At 43.2% G+C, this 11,348-nt stretch overlaps 1 protein-coding gene and 1 pseudogene across 1 annotated transcript; one reads left to right on the forward strand and one right to left on the reverse strand.

Annotated features, from left to right (window-relative positions):
• The first annotated feature begins 2,768 nt into the window (after positions 1–2,768).
• On the forward strand, positions 2,769–8,572 carry LOC149325439 (uncharacterized; annotated as a pseudogene).
• Positions 8,573–8,671: 99 nt separating this feature from the next.
• LOC149325440 (uncharacterized) lies at positions 8,672–10,289 on the reverse strand. Its single transcript, XM_089565045.1, has 2 exons — positions 10,180–10,289; positions 8,672–9,886 (listed from the first exon to the last, which is right to left on the reverse strand). The coding sequence occupies exons 1-2, from the start codon at positions 10,267–10,269 to the stop codon at positions 8,672–8,674; spliced, it is 1,305 nt and encodes a 434-aa protein (XP_089421171.1). The 5' UTR covers positions 10,270–10,289.
• Between the last annotated feature and the right edge of the window lie 1,059 nt (positions 10,290–11,348).

Consider the following 11,348-nt stretch of genomic DNA (forward strand, 5'->3'; position numbering starts at 1 on the left):
AGTGAACATTTCAGTGCAATGCAATAATCTTGAGCAATTGGTGTGTAGGACACAGAAGCCCTAAATTTTGCTTCGGCACCGCTTGACACTATAGTGATCCTATCATTAATGGGTATATAACCATGTGCAGCACAAATATCAGTCACAGGTTCAGAAGAAGTGGCTTCTAGTTGATACCAATTTAACGTATTGATTGGCAAGTGAAACTGCATTAATAGGAAGGGAACAGAAAGTTTTCGCACGGGTGGCTGCATTTTCGAAATACTCTAGTTGAATAAATGCATTCCCCAAGTGTTTCCCCATGATATTATGCAATGTTTAATATGCATGGTTATGGCTGAGAGAGTAAATGGAAAGCAGCGTTTGTTAACTAAAGTTTTGCGCTTCGAGTGCTATTTGCTTGCTACGCGCCCCCCTTTTATTATTCACATGATAATATACGTCAAGTGTAATTCAAGCTAGATTGAAAAACTGTCTCAAGAAACTTAACTTCACCTCAGGTATGGAATGCAAATAGCCGTTCGTTACAATTCATGTAGCGTAGCTGAAGTGAAGACCACGCGTGCATTTCCATGCGTTTACTTCTACGCGATTTAGAAGACAAATGAGAACAATTTTATTATTAACTGTGCTAAACTCCATCGTTAAACTCTTAACGCCTGTCTGTGCCTATCTGTCGGTCGTATGGCTCTCTTTTCCGCATATACACCTGGGTCTGATGACTGCAGTTTTGAAAATGACAAGGTTTATGAAAGCCAGTGCACATTTTCTCTACCACACCCGGCCAATTCAAGTTACCTGAAGGCAGTGCAAATCCCCGAAACCCGGGGGCAACGGTTTGGTGAAAGACCCTTTTTCAAATGACAACTTTGCTGGCAACGCATTTTGCGCCTACTCGCCGCTATTGCTTAGTGGCTTTGGCCTTCGGCTGTTGATCCTATGGTTGCGGGTTTGATTCAGTCCGCCGCGGCCGTATTTTATATTTCGCGAAATTGAAAAACAGTTCTGCGCAGTGCGGCGTCATTTGAACTTTAAACTACCCCAAATGGTCCAAATGACCCCTCAAGCTTTCACTACGGCCTTTGGTATCCTCCATCTTTGACTTCAGGACGGTAAACCCCACAATTTAAAACTTAGAACTTTATATTATGCGCAGGGAATCTTCGGGGGAAACAAAACCCGTCATTTCCTTCCGCTTCAAAGCATAAAGGCTATTTTTATTGCTTTCAATGTGCTGATGTGTCTAAAAATGAACTGGCACACAAAGAAACAGTAATATTTTGTCACGAAATAAATAGCACCTCAATTAACGACGCCTCTTTCTTACAGTGTTGATGCCTGCAAGCCGTAAGTGTGCAGCCCTTAAAAATTTCTTCAAGGAACGCAATGACATAGACCAAGACATACCATTACTGAAGTGCAAATAAGTAGACACACATAGTATGCCGAGGATCAAGAGGTGCGCAGGAGTGGTTTCATTAAAATATTAAAAGAATTAATAATTATATTAGCGTGAAGCAACATGCACCAAGTGATCGAACGCAATGAAACATTCTGTACAAGTCACTGCCCGAAATTATCATGCAGGCACCAGTCTTTGGTAATGTATAAAGGCTGAGTGGATCGGTGTAGCCGTGGAAATCATCCACCAGTAGCGAACACGAAGATTAATACTCAACAAGCGGCCGCATGTTTTGAAAATTGTTTCTTCGAGGACCTCTATTTTCTGCAGTGTTCGCACTTTCCGAATGTGCTTTCTTCTTTTATGCCCCGTGTCTTGCGCTATGAAGAAATCTGTCTTTAATCGTGAACCAAATAGCTGCAAATCAAACGCACACGAAATATATTTACAATTATAATTGTATGTTTTTATTCAAAAGTAAAGAATTTGGACAGCTATCTCCAATGCAGTACAAAGACATCTCCTACCCACCTCCATATAAGCCTCTTCATTGCCATCTACTGACATCTTATCGCTGCGGTGCTCCTGATCTCCTCCGCTCACACTGCAATCTTCCATCCTCTTCTGCGTTTGCCTACTGTTCGAATCCGCTCGGTTATGCCAAACGACCATAGGTTATTTTCCTTCCATTTATGCGCTCTGCCTATGGCCATCAGCGGACTTGTCGCTATTCTAGTCACCGCATTTAGCATTTATTGAAGAAGGTTAAGCTGAAAAGGCGCAGTCAACACGATTGACCTGCTGTCATCATGGCTAACTATTCGGCTGCAGCCTCGTGCTTTTAGAGTTTCTGATTGTGATTTCTATTCCCGCACTGGTATGCTAACTACTGTGGTAGCGCGTTTTGATAGCAGTCAGAAGGCTGATAACATGGCACTAAGTTAAGAGAACCGTACACCATGCAAGGCATTTTATAAGATACTTTGAGGGCCAATGCATATGCACCGCCTAATTTATTATAATTTGATTGGTACTACCACAAAATAAAGTTAGGTGAAGCAGGCTTTAATGAAGATGACCCTTCAAGGGCATCACTACGTGCCGATAACAGCCATAGTCGGCTCTACTTTTTTTTTTTGCAGCTAGAAGAATCACGCTACGTGATCAGGATTTCCAGCCACAGGTAAGTCACCTTATACTGTATTTACACGGGCGCCCTTAACTACAGTTAAGGTAACTACGGTTCTCCGTAACTATTGTTAGCCGTGCTCACACGACAAGCCAAACCATAGTTACGCCACTAACTGCAGTTAACGTAGCCGAGCTGGCTAACTACTGTTTGCGGCTAACTACTGTTTGCGACAAGATGGCGGCGCCCGCGGCAGCAGAAACGCCGATGTCAAGCGAGTCGTCCTCCCAGAGACGTGTCAACTGGCCTGATGCAACAACAACGGTCTTGATACGCATCTGGGAGGACCATCTCCCTGCGCTGCGAGGCAACACGCGCAACGCGCGAATATACGCAGCGATCGCGGACGCGCTGAACGCCGGGCTTGCGCCGGGCGAAGGCCCATACACTGCCAAGCAAGTCAAGCAGATGGACAACCTCAACAAGAAATACCGGTAAGTGCGATCTTAAACGAATAATACTAGTGCAATATCGCTTTCTTGGTGTTGTTTACTCAGTGCAACAAGCTATTGAAGAACTCTGGTGCAACTGAGCTATAGCCCCCCATGTGCGGCAGTAGCACATGTCGCTAGCGATTACTGGTGTCCGATACGATCTTGCAGATATGTTAGAAAGGTCGTAAAGTTTTCGAGAGTAAGGACACATGACAGAGGCAGCAAACACGTCACTCGGCGTATAGTCGTTCTAATTTGACTTCGCTCGTGCACGCGTGCATCGAACTGCATGACAACTTCATCCTCCGTTTGTGTTGTTATTGTCTACGATCTGCATCGCCATCAGCGTCGGTATTTCATCTTCGGTACGCGTCGGCATTGCACGCACGCGTCAGTGTTTCAGGCCTCCTGCTATGGCAGTAACTGAGCAGATATATTTATTTCTTTCATATAACTTTTCCGCGTTCCACTCTGCACTGCCTCACAGATACTTGAATGCCATTAGCAGAACCATAATACGACAGTTGCGGCTTCACTTTCAAAACTGCAACCGGTGGGATTAAAGCAACATCGTAAATTTAAACTGCACTAATTTCACCAGCACATGTGCCTGCTGGTTAGGCACATAATTGTGAAATATTAGTCTCGCAGTGCTGAATGTACAGTGGCCTTTAATGCAATGAAGATAACTGCTGAGACTGCGAACTGCTCGGATTGCAATCTTCGATGTCTTTTATTTAAGCAGTACAATTATTTATTCAAATGATTTCCATTTTTTCAGGCAGCTGAGACGGACGGGCACTGCTACAGGCTCACCCGGTGTGCCATGGTTGTTCTACTGGCAGCTCCACAGTTTTCTTAGGTGCCTGCCCATCAACGATGATGGGCGAGTTGAGGAAAATATGGAGGTGACTTGCTATTTGTAACATTGCCTATCAGTTCATGAAATCACTGCACAATTCCATCACTACCCATTTCTCAGTGCACTGTGTACTTCGATTTACGACAGGCTGGCCAGTGGCAGACAGTAATAATAATAATAATAATAATAATAATAATAATAATAATAATAATAATAATAATTCTTTATTGCGCCAAATATTTAAAAAAATGTACAGAAATCCGGCCTGCCAAAGCCTCATAGGGCTTGAGCGGCAGAGCCCGACAGGCAGCGGAACCCGCAGACATACACACAGGCAAAAAAAAAACCACATTCAAAATAACGGAAATCAAATTAGTATGACGGTGAGAACAAAATAGACACAAGACTCATGTTACATGAAGGAAAAAAAAAATCCTCATCAGATTAAATCGCAAGGAAGAAAAACCAAAGTGGCATGACAATACCTCAGATCAGTGCAATAAATACAGCAGTAACCAATGACATCACAAGATTTACTTGACAGGTGGTAAAGCACATGCATGATGTCGTAAACCCTCTAATTAATGTATCGCAGCATCTTTTTTATTTTGTATTTAGTTTTTGCCCGGCGAACACTTGGAGGTAACCTGTTAAAGTGAAAGGGAACGTAATAATCTCTTAAACGCCTTCCATGTCTTGTAGACCGTCGGGGAATACAAAAAGGTTCCTTCGGTCGAAGAGACCGTGTGGGAACATACGGAATCTTATACGTCACTAAGCCAAAAATGTTTCAGGACGATCGTTTCCATCAAAAGGCGATCAAAATCAGAGCACATTTGGGAGTTGTGCAGAGTAAAACACCCCCACAACCATGAGAATCGGCAAAGCAGAGCAAAAATGGCACTTGCCTCTTGAAACCATGTACAGACACGGCCGCGTTTCGATGGAGGCAAAACGCAAAAGGCCCTCGCGTGGTGTGCGACGTCAGTGCGCGTTAAAGATACCCAGGTGGTCGAAATTATTTGAGCTCTCCACTATGGCACCTCTTTCCTCCTTTTTTCTTTTACTCCCTCCTTTCAGTTAAGGTGTAAACCAATATATGCGACATTTACTGCGCCATTTCCTTTCTTCATAGACCTAAAAAAGACCTCTTCAACCTCAGTGCCATGCTGAAATGCCCACCTCACCGTGGCCGTCAATAGCTTCTGTTTTCTCAATATACTGTGGCAGCTGGTGAGTGCATTTCTTTAGGATGCCTTGAACCTCTCCTTTCAAATCTTAAAAGCATGCTGTTTTCTGTGTTGTGTCATGTGCAGCTGCCAGTCGTCAATGAGGCACCTGACGGTGCAGAAGTGGTGATGTCGTAGGAGGACGGGCTTCCAGAAGCAAGCAGAGAGGACCACCTGCAAAATGCTACCAGTTCCGCCAGCTGCAGCACCACTCCTGTGGTACATGCACTGGCAATTGCAAGTGGCAGCAATGGCGGTGGAGGAAGCAGTGCGGATACTGCTGGGACAAATGGTAGCAGACCCAAAACTCAAAAGAGTCGCCACAAAAGACCGGCAACCACTGTGCAGCAGCTGATTGCCCTCCACAAAACAGAAGCAGAGGAAGCAGTACGGGCCGAACGAAAAGCCCATAAAATGCACAAAAAAATGGTCCGCCTTCAAGGAGAAGCGAACGACATTTTATTTATTTATTTCGTGTACCCTCAGGGCCAGAGGCATTATAGAGGGGAGTGGTTACAAAAATTTAAGAAAAAAAATGTACAGTGCAGCAAACTAATTAGTAATACAAAAATGATTGCTCCTAGTTATACATTATTAGCTGTTGGGTTCTTGGTGTGCTGGTTAATAGTGTATAATACACAAAATACAGCGCAGCAATACAGTGAAAAACAAACAAACAAAACGCTCGTACAAAAAACAACAAGAATATAGAATAAAAAAAAAAGAAGATGATGCTCCTACTTATACAAAGTTTTCTAATGCTGTTTTGAAGCGTTGGTTGTCAGTAATGGTAGCGGTAGATGCAGGAAGGTGATTCCACTCAGCAGATGTGCGCGGAAGAAATGACTGAAACATGGCATTGGTTTTGCAAAATGGAATTCCGACTTTGTTATTGTGATCTAGCCTTGATGAAATGTATTGGGGAGGGGAGATCAGTTGTTGGCGAAGTGAAGGATGATAAAATATCTTGTGAAAAAGTGATAGTCTAAGGGCTTTACGGCGAGATGCTAAAGATGGCAGGCTGAGATTTAATTTCATTGCAGAGATGCTGGCAGTTCGGTTATAATTACATACAATAAAACGAGCAGAATTATTCTGGACCATTTCTAATGAGTGAATTAGGTTTTGTTGAAAGGGATCCCACACTGCTGCAGCATACTCTAGCTTTGAGCGGACCAGTGTCTTATATAGAAGTAGTTTTAGGGAAGAAGGTGCCTTAGAGAAATTACGTTTTAGATATCCCAGCATGCGATTAGCATTATTAATTACGTAAGATGTGTGAATGGACCAAGTGAGGTTGCTAGTAATATGGATACCAAGATATTTGTAAGAAGAAACAGGATCTAGAGGGACATTATTAAGGTGATAGGAAGGTAGCTGGCCGGATGTTCTTGATACACGCAGAAATTTACATTTTTTGATGTTTAATTCCATTGACCATGATTGGCACCAAATACAGATAGCGTTAAGGTCTAATTGAAGAGAAGATATGTCATCGTCGCAAATTATTTCCCTGTAGATGACGCAATCATCTGCGAATAAATGAATGTTAGAGGAAACACAAGAGGGTAGATCATTAATGTAAATTAAAAAAAGTAGAGGACCAAGTACCGACCCTTGAGGTACGCCGGACTGTACTTTACTTGGCTGCGAGGTTGAGTCATTAGCAGAAACAAACTGCGAACGGTTAAAAAGAAAGCATTCGATCCAAGCAAGCAGTTTGGGATCAATGTTAAGTTGATGTAACTTAAACATTAGAAGGTTATGGCATACTTTATCAAATGCTTTCGAGAAATCTAAAAATATACAGTCGGCAAGTGAACAGCGGTCAAGGATGACGTTTAGCTGATGCGTGAATGATACTAGTTGTGTTTCACATGAATAAGTCTTGCGGAAGCCATGTTGCGATGGTGAGAAAAATGAATTAGATTCGAGAAAGCTAGCTAGATTTGAGGCAAGGACATGTTCTAGAATTTTACATGGGATGCAAGTGAGCGAGATAGGCCGGTAGTTAAAAGGACAATGCTTGTCACCTGATTTATGGAGTGGGATCACCTTCCCTACCTTCCATTCAGCCGGCAAAGAACTTTTTTCGAGCGACTGCTGGAATATCTTTGTTAGAAAAATGGAAGAATAACAGCTCGTGTTTTTCAAAAATTTCGCGTTGATTAAATCGTGCCCAGGAGCGGAAGATGGTTTTAGAGATGAAATTATTGATTCGATGCCTTCTGCTTCAATGGTTATGGGAAACATTGCTGGATAAACATTGTTGTGCGTAGATTGGGGCGTAATATTGGTAGTTGAAGAAAAGTTGCGCAGGAAAACTTCGTTAAGTACAGACGCACATTCGTTAGCTGGAATAACATTGGAAGAGCTGTCAATCAAGGTTATCATGTCATCCGCTTTGGGGTTAATCACACGCCAGAATTTTTTTATGTCGGTTTTAAGCATTGATGGCAGGGTATTATGAAGAAAGTTATTCTTTGCTTGTTTAAGCGCGGTTAAATACTCATGGGCTGCCAGTTTGTATTTAGTCCACCGTGTTATGCTAACAGAACCTTTCGCAGATTTGTAGAGACGACTTTTTTTATTAGACAAGCGCTTGAGACAGGTGCTGTACCATGGAGCGTTATGGTTACAGACAAGGGTGCGAAGTGGGATGTATTTGTTTGTTAATTCAGCAATTTTGGAAGAAAACATATTCCAGTTAGACTGAACACTACGGCAGTCAAAGTCTTGTAGAAAGTCGTCAAGGAAGACTGATAATTCAGTATTAATGGCTTCAAAATTAGCTTTAGCATAATTTCGAAACGGTTTGAATTTTTTAACGGTTTTTGGTCGCAAGATATTCAAGTTGAATGAAAGGGCCGAATGGTCGCTCAAGCCGGGAAAGTACGTGATGTCGGAAACAAGATCAGGTTGCGCTGTTAATACAAGGTCCAGTGTGTTTGCGACAGATTCCATAATTCTTGTAGGCTGCGTAACAAGTTGTGAAAACGAAAAAACTGAGCACATTTCTAAGAACTCATTGGCTAATGAAGAAAAAGGCTGTAAGGTTGGAGATCCAGTGTTCCATACTATATTTGGTAGATTAAAATCGCCAAGCAGAAATAAAGGTAACGTGGGATAACGGCATGTAACGATGTTAATGATATCATGTACCTCATTTACGAAGTTAGATGAATGGTTTGGGGGGCGGTAACAAACACCAATGATTATCTTCTGGTGGTTTAGTTCAACGATGGCCCAAACCATTTCTAAGTCAGTAGATACATGAATACACTGGGATGCAAGATCTTTCGAAATGGCTAAGAGCACGCCGCCTCCCTGTCGCATTGTTCGGTCACAACGATAGAGTGAAAAACGATGAGCGGTCTGAAAAAGTTCGTGATCTTGAACCTGTGAATGCAGCCACGTTTCTGTAAGCACTAAAATATCGGTATTGCAAGTATCTAAGACAGAAGTTAAGGAAGCGCGTTTATTCATGATGCTACGAATATTAGTAAAAAAAACTGATACGTGGGACGCGTCTTGTCCACTTCCCCTCGCGCTCTCCTAACTTGGGACGTGTTCACAATCAACATGCTCGCCGCTATCTCGTGGTTCGTACGCGGCATTTTCGCTGATGGTGTCTGTTGCCGGGTTATAGACGAACTGTTTTTTATTCATGATTAGTTTAGTGTATCTTAACTGGAAAGTACATGGTTGGGGCTGGCTTTTAGCGTACTCAATGAGTTTTTTTCGTACATGGCGTGTGGCGGGCGAAAAATCTTCGGAAATAGAGACATCATTTTCTTTTAGCTTTGCTCGCGCGGAAAGTACTTTGTCTTTTGTTTTCGTGCTGGCGAACTTGACAACAATTGGGCGACACTTATCGGGCGTGTAGCGACCTATGCGATGGGCGCGTTCTATTGCTGTGTCGGGTAGGCTGTCGATTGCTTCGGCTAGTGCTGCCCTTACGTTCGACTCTGACTGTTCCCATGATTCGCGAGAATCAGGGATTCCATGAAAAATTAAATTATTGCGTCGAGATCTATCCTCAAGTTCGTCAACACGCAGTTTTAAAGAGTCGAGCCGATTTGTCTGGACTTGTGCTGACACTTGAATTCCAGCAATGTCATCATCGAGACGGTCTAATACCTTTGTTTTTTCTTCAAGATTGTCTAACCTCGTCTGGATTGCCTCAATTTTGGTCTCGATGTTCTTTTGACCAACCTTAATTGCCTTAACGTCGCTAACCAACTCGGCCTGGCCCTTAGCGAATTCTACAGATCGTGCCTGGAGGTCCTTTAATAGCCGAAAAAGAACTTCCATCTGCTCCGAAGGATTGGCGGGCAAATGTTGCAGTTCAAGTAATGCTTCAGTATTACGCGTGGTGGGCCCCGGATTAGTCTCTACATCACCGGAGCGCAGTATGAGCATCGCCATTGAGAAACAATCGCAGACAATTTCACAAAGCACTTGTTGGCACGGAAGCAATAGCAAGAACGGGTCGTCACTTTTCTTAGCATAAAGCGAAACGTTTTTACACACCTGCGAAGGGTAAAGATGCGCTGCATGAGCCATGGTGTTCCAAATGCTGCTTCCGTGCCAACTAAACGGACTGTCGCTCAGACAGCCGCTTAAATTGCCACTGCGATGTGACGTCAGAGTCGACGATGAAGGTACGTAGAAAGCCGGTCGCATTAACTGTAGTGGATCCAGGTGAAGATAGTTGAAGGGCTGCTGGTAGAATGCGTCATCGCTTGATTGTAGCAGCGGTGTGGAAATGTCATCCGCCGAGTATGCCGGGGGCGGACACAGCAGTACCAAGAACGCGAAGATCGTAAAGAAGGGTAAAGATGCGCTGCATGAGCCATGGTGTTCCAAATGCTGCTTCCGTGCCAACTAAACGGACTGTCGCTCAGACAGCCGCTTAAATTGCCACTGCGATGTGACGTCAGAGTCGACGATGAAGGTACGTAGAAAGCCGGTCGCATTAACTGTAGTGGATCCAGGTGAAGATAGTTGAAGGGCTGCTGGTAGAATGCGTCATCGCTTGATTGTAGCAGCGGTGTGGAAATGTCATCCGCCGAGTATGCCGGGGGCGGACACAGCAGTACCAAGAACGCGAAGATCGTCTGCGAAGGGTAAAGATGCGCTGCATGAGCCATGGTGTTCCAAATGCTGCTTCCGTGCCAACTAAAAAGACATTAACGCAAGCATGGTCAGGCTTCTAGAAAGATTCCTTGAGAGAGGAAGCAGTCAGTCACAAAATAAAGAGTGATCACAAGTGCTTGTTGGTTTGCAGTTTGTGATGTATTCTTTTGAGGGTTTCCTGGGTGCTGCCATATTTTTCACTGGACTGTGACGTGCACCGCACCCTAGCACGGCTTAAGAGGCAATGGAATCTGATACTCCAAAGAGGAGGCGTTTCGACAATGCAGACCGATGCAAAGGCATTTAGCAGCATGTGATGATATGAACAAAGCTCTTTTACGTCTGGAATTTTATACTGTGGTTTAAACAGCAAATTACTGTGGGGGTTGACTACCACAGCAGTGTGCAGTATACGTATTGACAATGGGTGTGTGTACACTACAGAAGAATATAGGTGTGGGTGCAATGAACGAATAAGGTTGTGGCAAGAAATACTGCTGTTGCTCCTAGGGTATCGCTCCACATACCTTTCCACAGTGAACTTCCTGCTGTTGCCTATTCACTGATCGTCATTTGCAAGGGGCGTTCATCTTTCTTCCAACCAAATGGGCTGTCTTTAGTGTAAGTTATAGCGTGCGGGGAGACTCTGGGGAATATTAATGATAACAAAATAGTACTGACATGAAAATGCACAGAGAAAGTTTACTTTTGCTCAACAAACAGAAAATGCAATAGTATCTATCACACTGCACTTTCAAAAACTGAGAGTGCAAGAATAAAAGCTTTTTGAGCTTGTAAAACAGGAGCATATAGGCCAGTAATACACAAATATTGCGAAGAAATACACAGCAAGCAATAGAGAGCAACAGACAACGCACAGATCATGCTACAAAATTACAAAATGAAATAGCACAATGACAGTGAATCAGCAAAAAATAGCAGTACTCAACAACAATGAATACTATAAAATGTGAAACTTAAGCTATAAAAATGGGAGCGTAAACCAGCTTTTCATTATTGTGTACCAGCAAACTTTTTATTTACTGGAAGGATTGAGATCTGCATGATTTAACAGGTTTGTCAGCGAAAGTAG

Source organism: Amblyomma mixtum, chromosome 10 (genome assembly GCF_055824585.1).
Source record: "Amblyomma mixtum isolate Tamu chromosome 10, ASM5582458v1, whole genome shotgun sequence".
Classification (NCBI taxonomy): domain Eukaryota; kingdom Metazoa; phylum Arthropoda; class Arachnida; order Ixodida; family Ixodidae; genus Amblyomma; species Amblyomma mixtum.